Genomic DNA, 20,465 nt, shown 5'->3' with positions numbered 1-20,465 from the left:
ATGCATTGATGCTATCTGCAGTCTACGTCAATTTGTTTGTGAAAAAACACATAAACAAAACAAGAGGAGAAACCTCCACCAAGGCAGCTCACTTTCCAGCAGTACTAAAGGTGGCCGAAATATCAATAGTATCGATACCAATGGCGGTACTGATATCAGGTCGATACTAACAATATAGGATCGATAGTTTATTTCTATCCCCCAAATTGATGATTCATCTCATAAATCATGACACACTGCTCTCACCTACACAAGCTGCCTTTATAAGTTCAAAATATCGGTATCAGTATTGGTATTGGCAATACTGACCCTGTATTTACTTTGTATTGGCTCAATACCAAAATTTGCAGTATCGCACAGCATGAGTGTTTACTTTTAAGCAAATATTTTATCTTTTTATATATTTATTGTATTTTATTTGTTCTTTTTAAACTTAGGTTAAAAATCACATATTTTTTCAAATATATATATATATATTTACACTTACTCAGGAACATTGCTCATGTATTTAAACAGTTATAACCTGTTACTGTAATGTACATAACAAACTCATAATAAAATAATGTGACATTTAGAATTCCCATATATAGTTAATAATATATAGTTATATCATTAACTATAAATAAAGCTATAAGACTTTATTATTTATTATTATTATTATTTATTATCACTTTGACATTCAAATCAATCTATTGACCTTGAAGGAGAGGTCAAAGGTGAAATGTGACATATTTTATTTCATTTTATTCTAATATGTTATTTTCTAAATGTTAAACTAAATACCCTATATGTAAGAATGATTTTTGACCACTAAATCATTTTTTCAAATTCAAATTTTAATGGATTGTTAATATGACCCCACTCTACAGCCCTACAAAGTTTTATTGAAATTCATCTCAAAGTTGTTTAGCTAACATGTTTGCAGGCACAATGATGACATGCATGCACACACTACCAAAAACACGACATCCTTGGCAGAGGTAATTACATGTATGTTTTAAAGTGGCTCACCAGTAGTAACAGGATTACCTGTAGTGATTATAAAGCTAATTCTACTTCAAAAGCAAAAGTAACAGAACATCACAGTTTGAAAGGCCCAAAGCTAAAGGAGAGCCACACTGCAAACCACAACTGACAGAGTAAGGAGTCTGCTGAGGCAGCAAGTGACGTGTGTTCCCTTATGACTGTGACAATCTTACCTACAGAAGAGATGCCACAGCACTGAACCTGACAACTGAAACCTCAAGTTGGTGAGAAATTAGGCTATACCTCCAACTGTTACTTGTCTGCTACTGATTGTTTTAGTCTCTCTGCGCTTTCTTCTCTGCGTGTAGACAAAACAGCACAGATAAATACTACCTGATGATAACAATGATGCTGTCAAAGATGTTGTATGGGTTCCTGATGTATCCAAACAAGCCGAAAGCCAGCAGCATGAAACCCATCTCCAGGACAAACATACTGGTGAAAACGATGTTGCTGATCTCTAACACATCAGTCAGTTCCTCGGGCTGGATGGAGCAAAAGAAAGAGAATGCAAAAGAAAAGAAGAGGGGGAAGGAGGGCATGGGAGATAAAGCAGGAAGGAAAACAAAAGAATGAAGAGGCAAGATAGTTAGTAACTCCACTGTATTACCTCCAAGCCTTTCTAGTCTTTGTGCCATGAGCTGAGACATTATCAGTCAAGATCACAGCTGCAGCCAGGCCCTATCAATCAAATGGGGCCAACACCAATCTATAACTGCTGATCTACTTCACTTACCACATCACTCAGTGATCCAGCAAAGATTTAACCGAGGCCCTCTTGTAAAACGTCAAGTCTTGTATTAAAAATTCAGCATTTTTGCGCTCCAGTAAATTTTCTGGTGCCACATCCTGAGTTCATACAATGCTCAGGACAAACTAGCTAAAGCATTGCAAGTCTGTTGTTTGTCTGCGAGTCTGCTGGAGAGCCATTGTTACAGTATTACAAATGCATTGTAATAGCGCGTATGTGAATGTGGACTTTCAACATTGCACCTCAGTCTCACATCATTCTCCTGCATGAACATTAAATGCTCTTAAAAAATAGCCCTTCAACCACTATCCTTTTTATTACACTTCGTTTTACTTGCTCTTTTAAAGTATCAAGAGTCTTTGCTAACAAGCATTGTGCGATCCCAAAATTCACACGTAATGAATATTTATGATCCCCACATGAGTGAAACCATAAATTCTCTCTACTCTCCCTCACAGTTTGTGAAACTCTTTAGCTTGTGATAGATTTTAGTTCTCATGCCACAGAAGGAAGACTTATTAACACCACTTGTGACTCTCTACATGTGGGAATCAACAAGCAGTAGACCCAAACCCCCAGGCCCATAACAGCTAGATCATATTTATGAGTATCACTGACAGCACTAATATACATACACTATATTGCCAAAAGTATTCACTCGTCTGCCTTCACGCACATAGGAACTTTAGTTACATCCCATTCTTAATCCATAGAGTTTAATATGATGTCGGCTCACACTTTGCAGGTATATGAGCGTCAGCTCTTCTGGGAAGGCTGTGTGTTGACAAGAATTTTTGACCATTCTTCCAAAAGTGGATTTGTGAGATCAGACACTGATAAGGCCATGCTTGCAGTCTCCTCTAATTCATCCTAAAAGTGGTCTATCAGTTTGAGTGAGTGAATACTTTTGGCAACACAGTGTACGAAAAATTTATATATGGTACATCTCTGTCAATATCATGCGTACCCACTGATAGTACTTCTGTTATACAGTGCAAGATTGACAGTAGTTTAAATGCTTGCTGCTAAAGCTGTTATAATTGTAAGCCCATTATCAATATGAATTGCATTTAGTAATGTGGAGTAAGAACAGGGTTGTGTAACAAAGTAACAAATTATACAGCATTTTTGCTGATGAGCTTGTGACTTAAGTTGGACATTCAGGGAGCTTAAAACAACACCAGCCTGTGCATGGGGGGGGGTAAGGCACAGTAGTAATGTCAAGGGACTGAAATACAACTGCTGTTGTGTTGTGTGGTGAGAGAAAGAATATAAGTTTGTTTGTTTTTTTCTTTTTTAATTTTTTTTCAAAGACAGAACATCACACGAAAAGCCTTAAATAAATTCAATAAAACTTCAAAAGAGCTGTCAGCAAGCACTTGTCTTGGGCAAACATAGTACTAGACACATGTATTATTGTTTAACACTGGACTTAATGGCATTTTCAGTACCTCAGTGGCCCTCTGTCTTTACACTGGAGAAGTGAAAAAGCATTTTGCAGATGATTCTTATTCAGTCTGTGACTATAAATTCTACTTTATGCACCACTTTACAGCATGTTGAAAAAGGACAGCGCATTATGTTTGACATGGTAGAATAAAACAAATCAAAACAACTCAAGGGTACAGAGCTGTGGGTGCTGCTACAGCTAACCTGGTTGAGTGGGATACCTGCACGCCCAAGTCTACACAACAGGGGCCTGGGTTTGAGTTCACGCCACAGCAAAAGCTACATATGCTACTCCTTTCACCTTCAAAGAAAAGCATTTTTAAGTTGTTGGGCAAATGAAAAACAAAACTGGATTGGAAAAGCTGAAAAAAACACTCTTCTTCATATTAATAACGTCAGCGAAGGTGCCTTTGAGTCGTCAGCCTCATGCAACAATCGATTCTGTATTGCTGCGATCATTTGAAACTGAGAGGTTTCACAATTATAACAAGCTCTTAAGCATATATCAATTTGTTTTATGGTCCCAATCGAGCACTCTGGACTATTGCTTTAGACGCGGTTTTCTACTTCCACCCCTACATTCGACCGACGAGGTGATCAATCAAAATTAAATACTCTCAGTACCCACAAGGAGGCATTTCGAGTGTAGAATTTTGAACATAGCTCTGCATGTGACCTTGCCCTTAGGAACAAGAGGACAAAAAGCAAAATAGAGACTTGCACACCTCACACCGCCTCTTTAAGCAAAACAGTGTACAGAAAAAAACATTGATTATCATAATACCAGCCCTGTACAAATCTAAATCTAATCATGTGGACTCAATTATGCAGTGTACCTTAGCATCTATTATGTATTTCATTTTACACAGTGAACCCGTAATTGTTATTTAGGGACAGAATTAATAAAACTGTAACATGCATGAACGTTTAATGCACATAAAAAATCTTTCACATGTGAAGCAAAGTAACCAGAAACCTGTTATTTCTTATGAGAATGAAGTAGATGCTTTTAAAATTGCATTTGTTGTTTTCAAACCACCTTTGATTAAGTAACAAGAGACACAGTTTTTATGTTGCAATCAAGGCCTGCTAATTGTACTCTACGTGAATTTCAATTTGTAATGAAATTTGTGAGGTTAAAGATCAGCTCAGCACCTCATCTGATGGGAGCCACGCTCCATGTGTGAAAACTACGCGCACGTCAGTTTACACCTCGATTTTACCCTCCGCCTATTTCTAAAATGAAATCTAAACGCAGCCAAAAGAAGCATTGATCACCTCCCTTGTTCTCTTTTCCTCTTTCTTTGTCTCTCTACACACATACAAAGTCTGCACTATCCCTCCCACATTTATACACCTCTCCGCGCGCACGCAGCTACACTCATAGTCTCAAAAAGCTGGCGAGGTGTAACATATGTGGGATGATGACTACCGAGGGGAGGAGGAGCTCGTATTTAACACTTCGCTTCATGTGTATGTGTGTGTCACTGCCCTAAAAAGGCCATGGTTCTTCTAGTCGCTCCTTATGTTTATGCCACTAAGATAGAAACACACTCACATGTGCGCGCACACACGCACACACATCCCCCTGGAGAGGGAGACATGGAGACACAGAGAGAGAGGAAAGAAGGGAATGATCTTTGTTCACGCACCAGAATCTCTTCTTTGGATTTGTAGCCATTTCCAGACCTGCTGGGAAGTGGAACAGTTCTTATGTGTAAATGTGAAATATCATTACATAAATGTGTCCGTGTGACACCGGAGAAGGGAAAGGGCAATGGTATTATTTAATGTAAAACTTTCCAGATGTTGGCCACAGAGGATAAAGTCGAAACTGTGAGTCTGGAGTGTGTGACAGTGCCTGGACGTGTAATTTATGTGTGAGAAAGAGGAAGCGAGTGGGTGCTACTCCTTCCACCCCCCTCCTTCCCTCTATTTCCTTCAGCCCCTCAGCCCTCTTCACTCTGCCTCCATCTCTAACTCTCGTTTCCTCTCATTCAGACTCCCAGACTGAACGAGCCATAAAAAGGCATTTGTTTAAACACACTTGCCACCCGTTTTCACTAAACTCCTGTCACCCGTAGCCCTCTTAGCTTTAAACCACTGATTTGTGTCATATTCCCAGAAAAGCGACACCCTATCCCCTGTGTCTTACCTGCTCGTGGTACTCTATTCCCATGCTGAGAGTATTGACAAGAATAGCGATCATGATCCCGCGGTTGAAGTATTTACTTTCCACAATCCTCTTTAGTTTTTCCCTGAGGTCCCTCCAGGCACGAACCACTCCATTTTCGTATTCAACAACCCCACGGCGTCTGCTCCGACCCCTCACTCCTCTCACATCAGCCCCCTGGATACAAGATTTTGGATACAATAAGTCAACAAGGACGTCTTATGCTTTTTAATTACTGTAGTTTTAGACGTTATGCAAAATAATCCATTAAAACAACACTGTGTTGGGTTTGAAGACTAAAAGATTGTATTTATTTATTTATATACCACCCTCACATCATTATATGTATAATCAACACTTGTGAATTAATCATCAAGGTTTAAAATCATCATTAGTCCACAACCATCCATTCTGACCTGAGGGAAGTCGTGTAGTCCATCTGCCTCTCCCTTGCCTCCCTCTAGGTCTCCCAGTTCCAGCTCCAAGGTCTCCAGGCTGCTGGCACACAAAGGGCAGCTAAGTAGCTCCAAGAGGAGAGGGCTGGGCACCATACCCGCCAGCTGGTAGAGCAGCCGCTGGCGACCTGAAAGGAGGAACGGGTGATGATGGTCAGACATTGCTGAAGGAGTTTCTATAGCTGTCCTATCTGTTTATCTTTAACGAGCAAACACGTTTTGATTTGGTAATTTTTTTACAAATTATATTAAATTAATATCTACTTCCCGGTATATTGGTATTGATATTTATAACAGCTATTGATTGAACATTTTTAAAGTTAAAAGAAAAAGGCCACAAGAGAAACACCCTTCAAGCGCGACATGAATGCTGCCATTGTACAGTCTGTCCACCAGAGGGCGCTCAGCTCCCCTGTTCACGACACACATGTGTTGAACACAGCAAACAAACAGCTAATCCAAGTTGAGTCTTATGGAGTGTAAGTGCGTAAATAAGAACTACACACATTTTTTTAGTGAAATCTTTTTATATTTGTGTGTCTGGAAGAAAAGAAAATATTGGCCAATATATCAGTTTTTTAATATCACCAAGTATCAGCATCAATCCTATTTTGGTCCGACTCTAACATTATATATTCTATATCCTGCTGAAATAGAAGTAAATCAATGTAAAAAAAAAATCAAGTTTTTAAATGTAAATATAAAGATAAACTTTCTTAAACTTACATATTTGAAGCAAGGATCAAGTGATAAGTAGCTATGGTGATTTTATTAGACAATTTAAGAAATCAATATAAGTTAGGCTCCAATTTGCATCTTTACTACTAAAGCACATCGTTCATTTCGACATTAGCATTGATTTCCGTTTGATCCAAGTGTATTCTTTATCAAAACTATAAATAATAGAAAAGATCAAAGGCCTGAAGTCCCCATTAGCAAAGTAGGACCAACTCTATGTAGTATAAAGCACCGGGCAATAATTGGCAAGTCCTTTACTGCAAAGCACTTGCTGGTGCTCGTTAAGCTTACTGGTGTAAAAGCAGAATAGTTGGAGGGGAGTAAAAATTAGTGCTTCTACATGTTTATGTGGTCGACTTTTTTATAAGGACAACATAAAGAGACAAAGAGACGGTGAAACCTTGTGGTATAATGATACAGCTCAAAGACATTAACATAAGTGAAATTTTGCATTTTGTGCCGAAGGGCCGTCCTTTTCAGCACGCGGCCAGCACACATTCAGTTTCTGCAGTGACTACTGCAAGCTCGCCCACAGTTCGAGATCTCGGCTGCCTCGTCTCACCTTCTGTTCTCTGACTGGAGCCTTTTAAAATCAGTACAGAGGAACTGCAGAGCAAAGCTGAAAACTAACACAGGCAAAGCTTGACTTCTGAAAACGTCAGCTCTTCAAAAGCAGCTTTAACAGCACATAAAGTTGTTTACAACACTGTCTATACCCCGAGCTATTAAAAAAGGTTTGTAAGTGCTCTCATTGTATTTTATTGTCATTTATAATCTTAAACGCTTCTCCAGTTCTTGACATACTCACAAATTATTTTCGCAAATTCCGTCAGGGTACAAAACCCTTGTCCGGGGAAAATTTTGTTTAAACTGATCCCATCGTATAAGGTTATTCAATAAGACTAAAATTACAGCGAAATCAGAGGGCTACAGAGCTGAAAATATTCCCAAGAACATGGTCCTCCAAAACTGAAGAGGAACCGAAAACATGATTCACACTCTAAAGCCATACCTTATAAGGTTTAGCAGATAGTGAGTTACCTAACAGTGCTGAAAGCAAACAGAACAGATCCCCCTTTCAAATGAGTAAATATGTGATCTTTACTACAGAGTACAATTTAGGGTGATGTTTTTTTTAAGCATTGCACTCACTCTCCAAAAGGATTCAGGCTGCTTAACATCACTTTCTCGTGCTTACTGTTAGTCTCACCCTTTAATGACACAACAGAAATGTCTTTCATGCCATTTCTGCGCAGCTCCTGTCTTTCTGCTCTCTGTTATTTTCTCGGTCTCCCCGAATCCAACCCTCCTTTATGCGTCCTCCCCCAGCTCTCTTCTCTTTCTTTTTATTGCTCTAATTTATTTTTCTCTTGGCGGCCTTTCTTTCAGCTTCTCAATGCGGATCTTAAATCTTTCATACTTTATGAATACATTAATAAACTCCATATTTTCTTCCATCCTCAGCCACTTGTTTTCAGAATACCATAACACACCTGCATTCCTGTTTACATTCCTTAACACTGCATACTTTTCCTCCTTTAACTGTTCCCCCACACACTGTGTTGATTCAGTCAGTCCTGCCCCTTTATCCACTTCTCTGCACTGATGACTTTAACACTTGAGACATGGATTTCCTGTCAGGACTCTAAGTGCTTCTTGAGACACATGCACACACACTGCAGAAGCAGCCACGGGCTATTTCAGGTCAAGCTTGGGATGAGGACGCAGGGTAAAAGAAAGAGCACTGAATGAAAGTGAGTGTGATGACAAAACTATAATGGAGCCCGAGGGAATTCTAAAGCGTCGCAAAGAGAATGTGAAGGAGACTTAAAGGACAATGGAAGACAAATACCAAAAGAAAAACTTTATCTTTTCATCTTTCGTCTTTGTTAGATGTTTGATTGTGGTTTAAACACTCTAAAAGTAGCTTCTTCCTTAAGCGGACTCAACCTCTGATCTTTCTGACGAGAAAAACAATGACGAGCAGTAAAGTTTAGTATTCCCATGGATGCAGATTCCCCATGCATATTTTCTGGATTCTACAATTATGAGATCCACCCATTTGTCTGTGTGTCTGTGTGCAGTGATTGTTTTCTTACTGTGCTGTCCCATGAGCTGGTAAAGCTTGGTCAGTGTCTCGGCATGCTCAGAAGCCGGGTGGTTCGGCGGATGCTCCGGACAAGAGCCGCACTGCTTTGAGTGAGGGGGTGGCGTCTTGCTGCTATAGCTGCACACAAAAGACGGCAGAATGGTGGGATAGTTCATCCCCCCGTTCAGTCGCCCGAGTAATGAGCCCACGCGCTGGGTGACAGCGGTCGGGTTATCGCTGTTTCCATTTGCACTTCCCCTCCGAACGGTAAGCGACTTCATCTCCAGTTCCTCCCCGACTTTGATGTGTCCTCCTCTGTCCACGTGCTCTGCGGTTGCCACACTGACGGTGTGCTGCCCGCCATTGCTGAGGCGACAGTGCTGATGCTGATGGTGTTGTAAAAGGTTATGGATTGGCCTCAACCACAATGCGTTACCTGGGCCTGACCCTCCACAGCCCCTGCTGGAACCGTGGCCGTGCCCATTACCGCCACCATTACTGCCTCCACCACTGCCATTAGGATTCACCTTTTTACGACGTTTACTGTTCAGAAAAAAAGAGACATGAATAATAATTAAGGGTGGCTAGTAATAAATAGTAATATTTATTCAAGATAGATTTTTGTTTATTTGTGTTTGCATCAGAAAGCATTTCTAATATATTCCTGGCAGGCACAATGTAATTCTGTGAGGTGCACGGTTGCCAAATCCCACAAAATGATTGCAAATTAACAACAAAACATAAGAGGGATGGATGGAATTAATATATTGGGTCCTGGAAAAGTAACACTGGTTAATTAATTAATTAATTTATTTATTCATTTATTGCTAGGGGAGAGTTGTTGAGTGAAGATCTTTTTGTGGTATTTTGCTAATTTACTGATCTCAACTTCTGAAAACAATTAACTAGATAACGAGAATTAAAAGTATAGCCATATCAGGTGAGTCTGTCACGTAGCCTGGCAAGTCGTTAGGGAACAATGCATTTCATGACCGTCTGGCAAGTGGTTAGTGGCAGTGGGTGAGAAATCAAGTGCAAAAGCCTCAGTCACACGGGCATAGATGCCACTGAGTGACCAACTGGCCAACATAGGTTGGATAAAATAGGTATTCCCTAAACATTTGCAAATGGTTGCTGGAGGTCACTGGGAATTGTTATGTGGAACTGGTCTCAAGAGTTACATGGTGATCCACCAAAAGATTCCTTGTTATTGTTTTGATTGCTAGGAGATATCCACCATTGTGCAGTAGTAGTAGTGAAATGGAGAAAAGTGTTAGACAATTCAGAAATGGAGACTTTTCATGAAAGTGAAAGCTGGTTTGCAGTAGAGATGGACCGATCCGATATTACGTATCGGTATCGGTCCGATACTGACCTAAATTACTGGATCGGATATCGGCGAGAAATAAAAAATGTAATCCGATCCATTAAATATCAAAAAAGCACCTCACAAAACTTGCGACACGGCGTAACTTTGTTCATAACCGTAGCACGTCGGAGCAGTGTGCTCACGTGATAGAGCGGCTGTGTGTATTTGTAGCCTCGCTACCAAACCAGCATTTCATCTCTGAGGAAGTTATCCCAGAGAGAAGTAAAGCAAGTGTGTAAGTTCATCTCTGAATGTTTGTAAAGCATTCCCATGTTAAGCTTAACAACCGATATATGGAGCGACTGCCTCTTCTCTCTCTCCCTCTCCTGCCGCTACTTCATGAAACTGCTTAATGATCAGCTGATCGCTTTTCTGTCGCGAGTCCGTCTCTCTTCTTTGTTTTTGGCCCACTTTGCACCAGAAAGAAGAAACCAGCGGCGGAACAACAGCAGCACGTTTAAGCTTGATAAGCTGTTGTTAGAATTGATTTAATATTACTTTCTACACCAGGATCCTTTTCTACGTAGCTGACGGCTGGTAACTGTGCAGGGGCGGATCTAGCAAAGTTTAGCCAGGGGCCGATAGGGGCATGAACAGGAAAAAGGGGCACAAAGACATACTTTTCTTTCTTATTCTCATTTAAAATCTCTAGCTTTTAATAAATAATTATCTGAAACTTACACCCAAAGTTTTAATCTGATGTAAAATGTATAGAAGTCCATTACTGTATATAGTAACTATTAAGTCTAATATACCCTAGTAAGCTATAGTACTTTTTCCTTTGGGAAAGTACCATCTGTGAATTCTGCAATTCTGTTGAAGAAAGATGTTGAATCTATTTAATTATTCTTGAAAAATAATTTATTTCTGAGCATTTTTTTCACCCTGCATCAAATTAAAGTTGATTACATCGATTAAGCATCATGAGGTGGAGGGTGGGTGGTTCCCTATTTTTTTTTTTTCTGGGAGTTTGCAACCCTATTAGTTAGGTTGCTTAATATTTTTGCTAAGTACTCTTTAAAATACCAGAATAGGGAGGATGGTGTAGGTTTAAGTTTATTAGATTGATCAGTGTTGCTGAACTATGAAATATTTTGGGCGCAGTGTATTTTTTACATACAGGTATAACAGAATAGCTTTAGTGTTGTTGTTTATTTAAACTTGAGTATGAACTTATACAAAATGCAGCAATATATTAAAAAACAGTTTTATTGATTGAAAAACACACTATATCGGATTCATATCGGTATCGGCAGATATCCAAATTTATGATATCGGTATCGGTAATAAAAAAGTGGTATCGTGCCATCTCTAGTTTGCAGTGCACTTTTACGACAGCTCAGATAGTAGGTATTGAGTGTTTACAGACAAGTCACAGTCTTCCATGCGCACTATGGGTGACCGCAGCAACCTGCTAGCAACCAAAACAACTGTAAGGAGGTTTTTTGTTGACTATCCTCTTTGTAAGTGACAGCCAGCAACCCTCAGTAACCACTCACTAACGCATTTTTCCATAGGTTGCCATGAGGTCTCAGACCAGTCTCTAGGCCTGTATGACTGGGGTGCTAATAGTACAACTCATGTTATTCTAGCACCGTGCTGAAAAGCACCACATGATGGGATTTTTTTTGTTTTGTTGGATTAGAGATTCTTTTCATTTTACCAAAGTTACTTGGCATTTTTCAGCCTGATGTTGAGGGCTTTAGAACAAATTGTCCATTACATTTACCAATAAATTTTTGAGCTATCGATCTCCACCCTAAGTAACAAAGTCCAAGTTGCTGGTTTTTTGCTAACATCACCACACAACACATTTATTGCTACGAAATTAGACATTCCCAGACATATTCTACAGACCTAAAAAAAACCAACCTGTAACGTACCTGTGCCAGCCAGAGTATATCCTCTGGAGCCTGCGTGTTAACTTGCGGTAAAGATGGCTAATGTAGCGTAGCATCTCTTCATAGCACGAGCCCGGCTCGCTGTAACTGGCAAGTGTGGAGTCGTTTGACATGTAACGAGCACGCTGCTCCCGCATCAGTGCATTCTCCCTTTGCTTTGTCTCGGAGAACTGGGTGGCGATGACCACGAGGCACAAGTTGATCATGAAGAAAGAGCCCACCTATTTGAAAAGGGAAAGGTAAAGAAAGCGCAAAGAGCTGCAAATGTGATAAAACCACAACAACACCGCCTAAAATGATATAGTATGTTTAATTGAGTCAAGGCCTGCTCCATAAAAGTGTTGATTTAGTGTCATAAAAGTCTTTCACCTTTTTTTCTGTATAAAGAATCAAGACAGTGTTTACTTTATAAATATTTGATTCACTGTTGACTTTATGCCTCCTTATGGTGTAAAAAATATAAGGAGCATTATTAGAGCTTATTCATTATTTAAGATGCTGCCTGCTTGGTTGAACACTGTAAACACAAAACTGAACAGTTTTTTAGTTACTTAGAAATAATTACATTTAAATGATCCTCCAGTGAGGTGGCTTTGTCCTTACTATAACTTTGAAATGTCAACTCAATAATGAAATGTATGCTAAATATGTCATTAGTGTGTGGTACTAAAAGATGAATTGCAAATTAGATGAGCACTTTCTCCACCTGGTTATTAATTCCTCATTTCGTATTGAGAGCACTTAAGCATAGTCAATCTGAAGATTGACTCCAGTGTCTGTTTCTTAGTTGACTAGGTCAATTAAAAATCCCAAACCAAGGAAAACTGCGTCTAAAGACAGCTGTCTCCTCAACAAAAAGTCGATCAGGCTTAGAAAGCTGCAGGCGTTCACATTTATCTGGATTAGTCCTTTGCAAAAATGAAAAATAATGTCCTTTAAAACAAGATATTTTGGACCCAATCAAATGTCTTGTTGTTGCTTCAAGGCTCTAGCAAAACAAAAGAATATAAAGAGAAGTTAAACAAAAAAATAAAGAGGTACTTACAATAATGAGCAGTATAAAATATATAAAATTATAGAAGGAGTGAGCATCCATGACATAGTACATGATGTCTACCCATCCTTCCAGTGTGATGACCTGGTGATAGAGGACAAAAAGACAGAGAGTGGGAGCCTTTTAGTTTCAATAAAAAGCAAACATTCCTTTATAGCTCTGCCCATTACTTTTTCTTCAAAAACGGCATAGACACCCACACGTGTACACCAATACCCAGAGACACATACGTACTGCAGTATACAGCAATCAGATTTCCAGTTATGTTTTTAATGGCTATTCCTCTGAAGAAAGTCTGCAGTGTCCCTAAAACATGTTATAAAGGATGTGTGTGTTTGTGTGCGAGTGCTAGTGCAGAGGAACGACACATTTGTCTCATGTAGCCACTATGCTAATGAGCATCTGAGATCCTGAGACTTGAAAACGGTGGCTCAGTTCAGCCAAGCTGATAATACAATCACACCTCAACATTTACACCTCAGCGGAGCCTGAAACACCACAGCAAAAACTGGCGGAGCATGCACAATAGCAGGAATTTATGTACATTAGGCTCAGATGCCAGCACATACCTCTGTGTGAATGGAAAATTGTGAAACATACCAAAAACAGACACCGCACATGCATAAAATCCCCCTGTACACAAACAGGTAGACATGCACACACAAACACCCAGAGGAGACTAATCTGCTCTCTTATGCAGAAGATTTACCAAGGAGTTCATATGTGTCAACTGCAAGCGTATGCTAAACAAACCATACATAGGTACAAAACATATTTAGCCAAGAACATCTATGCAGGTCTTGTAAACTGTACATTTAACACCTGATTACCTCATTTACTTAACTAACCAAGAATTTAAATGTCACATATTTTGTAATCAGTTCCTGATTAATTCACCACAGGATTCATAATTCATTATGGACGTGGGCAAATGTAAATATAAATCTTGGGCTGTGTTAAGCCATTTTGCGAAAGGCAACTCTAGTATATATGTGAAGGAGCGATATTATGACACCGTGTAGCTGAGAGAGAACACAGAAGTAAACAGATTATCCAGTGGCTTCCAGGCCAAGCTCATCATCTACTGACTCATCTTTAAAATCAGACAGTACCCAGTGCTGTAATTCATCTAAATGGCTTGCACATGCAGCACACAGCACGCTCTCTGCTGTCACCTGTGAGTGGCTTCACCCTCGCTTTTATTCTTTTGTTTAACAGACCACTTTTGGGTCCCTCCATCCCAAATGACCCTCCTCAGAATCAGATGGTTTGTTTGTACAATAACTTTAGCGTACCTAATGAATCCATGCAAAGTTGAACTCCACTCCAATCTACTTGTTTAAAGGTGAAAGGACACTGTTTTCAAGGATGCGAATGTTCACATTTTGGACAGAGAAGACAGATGATTTAAGAGAAAAGCAAAGGAGGCCATTGACGTCCACTGTGAACCAGTAATAAGTCACTACTCATCGCATGGATCTGCATCTATACCACCAGCAGGTGTAAAATATTCAAATCTGCATGTGAGTGTGGGGAAAAACGTGGATTTGTAGCCACACTCTGTAAGTTTATGAGACATGTTCACATCATTTATCTAGATAAAAAGCTAATCTTACTTAAGACTCAAAGTGCTGCTTATTAAACCAACCTAAAAGAGAAGAAAAATCAGCAAAAATTTCTTAACCCGCCCATTGTGAGCTGAGACCACACATATGCGGGAACAGAGTAAACCTGTGAGAACCAAAGAGGGATTAGTAGTCTGTTATTAGTCCATTTGTCTCTGTGTGTCTTCAGCATTTGAGCTTTTCAAAGTAATGCGAAGGTAAGACTCGGTTTGAGAAAGTCAAGGCGTGCAAGTCAAAGCGCATTAGACACACAGACAGATCTACAGTACCAGCGAAACTAGCACATATCTACTAGAAGGGATAAAAGTCATATCACAACAGTACAGACAGTGTTAGCACAAAGGGTGTGATAGGGAAAAGCCTGTCACGGTCTTCTGGGGAGCTGGAACCAGCAAGAGGGGAGAAGAGGAATACACTTTCAGAAACTGGCATGTGGAAATGAAGAGCCTTTAAGGTCATGATGCATACCCACTGATAGCTTAAGAGGACTTTTTACCAGGATGAATTTCAAATTTATACTATTTTAAGACAAAAAATAAGAAATATGACTATGTTGGAAAGCTGGATATTTTTGTTAGAAGGCTATCTTTCTGGTTCAGTTTCTTACTGGACTGACTTTTCAATATCGCTCATGTTTCAATGTTGTAAATATTAGAAATGCAACAAACAGAAACATCGACGTGACATTGTGAGCTTGCAAAAATACAATTACCTGGTTTCTGAATGCTAACTTCACTGTATTTAAACTCTATTCCAGATCAAGGAGACACAGAATAAGCCTGATTTACTCTTAAAGTATGGCGTTATTTTTGTGCCACTATTCTGAGCGCACGTAAAAAAAATTTGAGCGCACGTAAAAAAAGTTTGCAGGTGCAAGTGTTGTATTTTGAGGAGAAATTTATTTTGAGCGAAGGAAAGCTGAATTTGAGTGAACAAAATTCATTGCTGTGTGCAAAAACTGTATTTCAGTGTTTGCTATTATCCACACACACACACACAATAGCAGCCCCTCTCGCTCAGTTTTCTACGGTGGCCCTGAAGTGCAAACCACAAAAACAAATCACAAAACGCACAACAAATTGAAAAGCGCAAAAACAAATTGAAAAGCGCAAAAACAAATTGAAAAGCGCAAAAACAAATTCACTTAACGCAAAAACAAATTGAAAAGCGCAAAAACAAATCACAAAACGCACAACAAATTGAAAAGCGCAAAAACAAATTGAAAAGCGCAAAAACAAATTGCAAAGCGCAAAAACAAATTGAAAAGCGCAAAAACAAATTCACTTAACGCAAAAACAAATTCACTTAACGCAAAAACAAATTGAAAAGCGCAAAATCAAATTCACTTAACGCAAAAACAAATTCACTTAACGCAAAAACAAATTGAAAAGCGCAAAAACAAAAACCAAACCGGAAGAGGTAGGTACCAATGCTGCAACAACAGGCATCACTGATTGGATGATGGATCCGGTAGCCTTTTGAACCGGAAGTTGTTCTGTTCGGAAGTTTGGTGACTGCTCTACCAACTTTTTTCCACAACTTGGACAAAACATGTTGGCTGTATCCCAATTCAGGGTCTGCAGCCTTAAAGGCTGCATTTTAAGGCCGATTACGTCACAGCGGCGCGCAAAGGCTGTCCCAATTCAAAGGCTGCTCGAAATGCGGCCCTCAAATTCGACCTTCATTTCCCTGAATTTTAAGGCTGTGGCGGTGTAGACTTCGTGGCCCAACATATCCCACAATTTATAGCGCGGCAGTCACTGTGGATAATTTTGCTGCAGACGGCAGCAGAAGCGTGGCGGCGAAGAGTAAACTGTTAAACGTAAGTACTGAATATGATGTCACTTTTTATGTGCAAATGTTTAATAATGAGGAACATTAAAACATTACTGTTGGCCACATGTCGGCAAAGTTATTTGCCATTAGCGATGTTTGTACTTTCAGCGTTTACTTTGTTTTAAAGCATTTAAAATATAATAATACAATAGTTGACCTTAATCTTACAGAGAATGTGATGATTTTATGGATAATTAAAGTCAGTCATATATCTACAAACACAACAAGCTGAAAGTCAGTGATGCTGCTCGGTTTGCAGTCCTGAATATCACGGCACAAGCAGGATTCACTGCACTGTTAATGTTAGCTATGTTATATTGCTAGCTATGTTATATTGCTGCCTCTGTTCGGTGGTGTCGAGCCAAACGGACTTTAACGTGTGTTTGAACGAGCTGACGGTTCACTCGTTAAGCTGAAAGAAAGATGCTTTAATCACAGGAGTCACACATGTGTCCACTGCACCATCTGGAACTCTTCTTGTTTAGCACTTGTAATAACACAAACACTAAATCCTCCTTCTCTTGTGCTGTTTTGTAGCAGTGTATACACCTGAGACTGTCACCTGTCTGTCTGTCCTGCACTCTCTCTCTGTTTCTTTCTCTCTGATTGTGGAATAAAAGTATGAACATGTATTTATAAGTTACACTTGTGTTTGAATCCTGCAGCTTATCACACATTTGATTTCCATGTGTGACAACTGCAAGTGTCCAGAGTGAGGACAGACTGAGGGACCCACTGCTGCACATCATCTGTGAGGCTTTGCACCCTGATGATCCACCAGGACAAACTCAGCAGTGTGTGAGGAAGAGGAGGAGGAAGAGCCAGCAGCAGCTGACAGATGTGGAGAATAGACATACTGTTCCTGTTTGTGAAGGACTGCTAGAAACATTTAAAATAACTAATTATCTGTCCTGAATCATTATTAGGTAATGTTCAGATAATTTGATCATTCCAGTGTTTTCAGTGTGGGAGAAAGTACTCAGGGCCTTCAAGTTACACACTATGAAAGGCAGCACCAAGTTTAATATTCAGAAACCTAAAGTATGTATCAGCAGCAGAATGGAGCTAAAAATAAATGTTTGTTTCAGTTCTATGAAGCTTTGAGTATTTTGGATTAGTAGTACTGCTGTGTTTGTTGCATCATATTGCTGTAATTGTTTATATGCTTTATATATTCTGAGGTAAGTTGATCTATAGCGTTACATCATATTCTATAAGGATGTTATGTGTTTGTATACTTTCTGCCCAGTTTGACCCATTTAGCAGAAGTCAGCCTGTTTAAGGCTCTGATATCTATTCTGTATGACTTAAAGCAGTTATGACATGGTCTGATTTTCTCACCCAATAAAGGGATATTTAATGTATCAGTCTACTCTTCATTCTATCAGACACAGTTATCACAGCTCGTACATTTTCTATTTACACATATATGTAAGCATTGAGCCAAATTTAGTAATGCCAACATATTACACGGACAATATTTGTCTCTTATATATAATACATCTACATATACACTGTCAAAGATACTTGAGTGTCTTTGAGTGAAGATTTAAGGTGATAGGACATATAAATAACTGCAACTTGAATCTTTACTGAAGCTCAGTATTAGACACAGAGTTCACTCACATGAATTTCACTCACATGTGCTGTACCAGTGTACCTGCACATGTGATGTGACAATAGAAGTGATTTGATTTGAGAGTTCAAACTCACTGCTGTAATAACTTAGGATTAATATAATAACTATAATATTGGCCATATCATATTTACACTGACTTTAGTCTCATGAACAACATTAGCTAATTGTTATTTACTAGCTAATCTTAAATGACTGTTCAGTACAGATATGAAGGCCAGCAATCATATTTTACAGTCCTGTGGTCTCAGCCTCAGATACGTATTAAATCACACAAAGCTCGTGTAGAAACAAACACACGAACAAAATATATTCTCTCCTTCATTTCCGTCAAAGCTGTATGAAACGTTTCCAGCGGTTGGTGTTATGGTTGCTAGGCAACCTGGGCAGCGCGACGGAGGCTAGACCGTCCCATTTCACAAGCCTCGCACTTCCGGCCTTAGCGGTCTTTGAGTACGCGGCCCTTGAGGATCGTTGAGGCTGCGTGCCTTAAAGGCTGCAGACCCTGAATTGGGATACAGCCGTTGACTGCTCTTTCTCATAACCACGTTCGGCAGAACAACTTCCGGTTCAAAAGGCTACGGATCCATCATCCAATCAGTGATGCCTGTTGTTGCAGCATTGGTACCTACCTCTTCCGGTTTGGTTTTTGTTGTTGCGCTTTTCAATTTGTTTTTGCGCTTTCAATTTGTTTTGCGTTAAGTGATTTGTTGTTGCGCTTTTCAATTTGTTTTTGCGTTAAGAGATTTGTTTTTGCGCTTTTCAATTTGTTTTTGCGCTTTTCAATTTGTTTTTGCGCTTTTCAATTTGTTTTTGCGCTTTTCAATTTGTTTTTGTGCTTTTCAATTTGTTGTGCGTTTTGTGATTTGTTTTTGCGCTTTTCAATTTGTTTTTGCGTTAAGTGAATTTGTTTTTGCGCTTTTCAATTTGTTTTTTTCGCTTTTCAATTTGTTTTTGCGTTAAGTGATTTGTTGTTGCGCTTTTCAATTTGTTGTGCGTTTTGTGATTTGTTTTTGCGCTTTTCAATTTGTTTTTGCGTTAAGTGAATTTGTTTTTGCGCTTTTCAATTTGTTTTTGCGCTTTTCAATTTGTTTTTGCGTTAAGTGAATTTGTTTTTGCGCTTTTCAATTTGTTTTTGCGCTTTTCAATTTGTTGTGCGTTTTGTGATTTGTTTTTGTGGTTTGCACTTCAGGGCCACCGTAGGTTTTTGCATTTGCGCTCGCTCGCAATGTGTTACTTGCGCTCTCAACATTTCTGCCCGTGCGCGCTCAACTCTTTCTCTACACCGTTATATTTGTGCCACAAAACCAGCCAATCACAGACTGGGATGCAAAAGAAATCTGATTGGCTGTTCTGGTCTCCAATCAGCTCGAAATGACGAAATGCAATAGCCCAGAATGCATTTCGTCCAAAACTCAAACGAGGCAGTGGCGGAGGAACACAGAGTGGCGGAGTTTGAAATATTACTCTTTCTGGGTCACAAAATAAACTTTTAAGATATTTTCATGCGAGAATGGTGCTGTGTAAACTTCAAATACCTGCTCGATTCATCAAGACATCACATATTTGCATAACTGCTCTAACGTTTTCGGAGATGCCTGTTACCCACCAGCTGACCGCATAGCTGGACTGGCCATTGGGCATACCGGGCATTTACCCGGTGGGCCGATGGTGATTTTTCATTTTTATGTTTGTTTGTTTTTGTAACGGTATAAACAATGAAAGGTGGTGGATTAGCCAATTGGTCATGATCAACTCTGGGCTGGACCAATTACAATACATCCGTATTGAGGGGAAAAGGAACGCGATTAGTCCCGTACTTCAGCTACAATGAAAAAGACACAAAGCTGGAGTTATTCTGTCTTTACGCTGTCAGCTGCCTCTTCTCCCCTCATTCTCTCTCCCTCCCTCTCCTGTTGCTACTTCAATCATGAAACTGATCTTGTTTGCGCCAGAAACAGGAAACCAGCGGATGTTGCGCTAAACAACAACAGCAGCACGTTCAAGCTTGATCAGCTGTTGTTAGAATTTATTTAAAATTAATTTCTAGTATCAGCTGATGTTTGCTGGAGCCACAGCTGTAAAAGCTACTGCTCATGATATCAGTTTGGAAACATGAAGGTGATACAAATCATACATATATACCAACAAGACAGTGTACGTCACTGTGACAACAGCGTTTGTTTTAGTTCAAAGGCTTTATGGTTTTTCCTATAATACCTGGTGGTGTAGTCGGTGATTTTTTTGTCAGTTCAGCCTTATATATTATGTTTAACCCAAGTGACCACCCGGTCAGCTGGTGGGTAACAGGCATCTCCGAAAACATTAGAGCAGTTATGCAAATATGTGATGTCTTGATGGAT

The 20,465-nt window shown here is 39.5% G+C and overlaps 1 protein-coding gene across 1 annotated transcript in view; it reads right to left on the bottom strand.

Moving 5' to 3' along the window:
- cacna1ha (calcium channel, voltage-dependent, T type, alpha 1H subunit a) overlaps positions 1 to 20,465 on the bottom strand; it is a 128,781-nt gene that overhangs the window by 33,342 nt on the left and 74,974 nt on the right. The window contains exons 8-13 of the mRNA XM_039611146.1: positions 12,997 to 13,089; positions 11,934 to 12,172; positions 8,692 to 9,224; positions 5,816 to 5,982; positions 5,382 to 5,576; positions 1,360 to 1,511 (exon numbers count right to left, since the gene is read on the bottom strand). Of these exons, the coding sequence (XP_039467080.1) occupies positions 1,360 to 1,511; positions 5,382 to 5,576; positions 5,816 to 5,982; positions 8,692 to 9,224; positions 11,934 to 12,172; positions 12,997 to 13,089 (1,379 nt within the window). The remainder of the gene's footprint in view (positions 1 to 1,359; positions 1,512 to 5,381; positions 5,577 to 5,815; positions 5,983 to 8,691; positions 9,225 to 11,933; positions 12,173 to 12,996; positions 13,090 to 20,465) is intronic.

The sequence above is a fragment of the Oreochromis aureus genome, linkage group 4 (assembly GCF_013358895.1).
Source record: "Oreochromis aureus strain Israel breed Guangdong linkage group 4, ZZ_aureus, whole genome shotgun sequence".
Classification (NCBI taxonomy): domain Eukaryota; kingdom Metazoa; phylum Chordata; class Actinopteri; order Cichliformes; family Cichlidae; genus Oreochromis; species Oreochromis aureus.
This window is presented reverse-complemented; position numbering and strand designations above follow the sequence as displayed.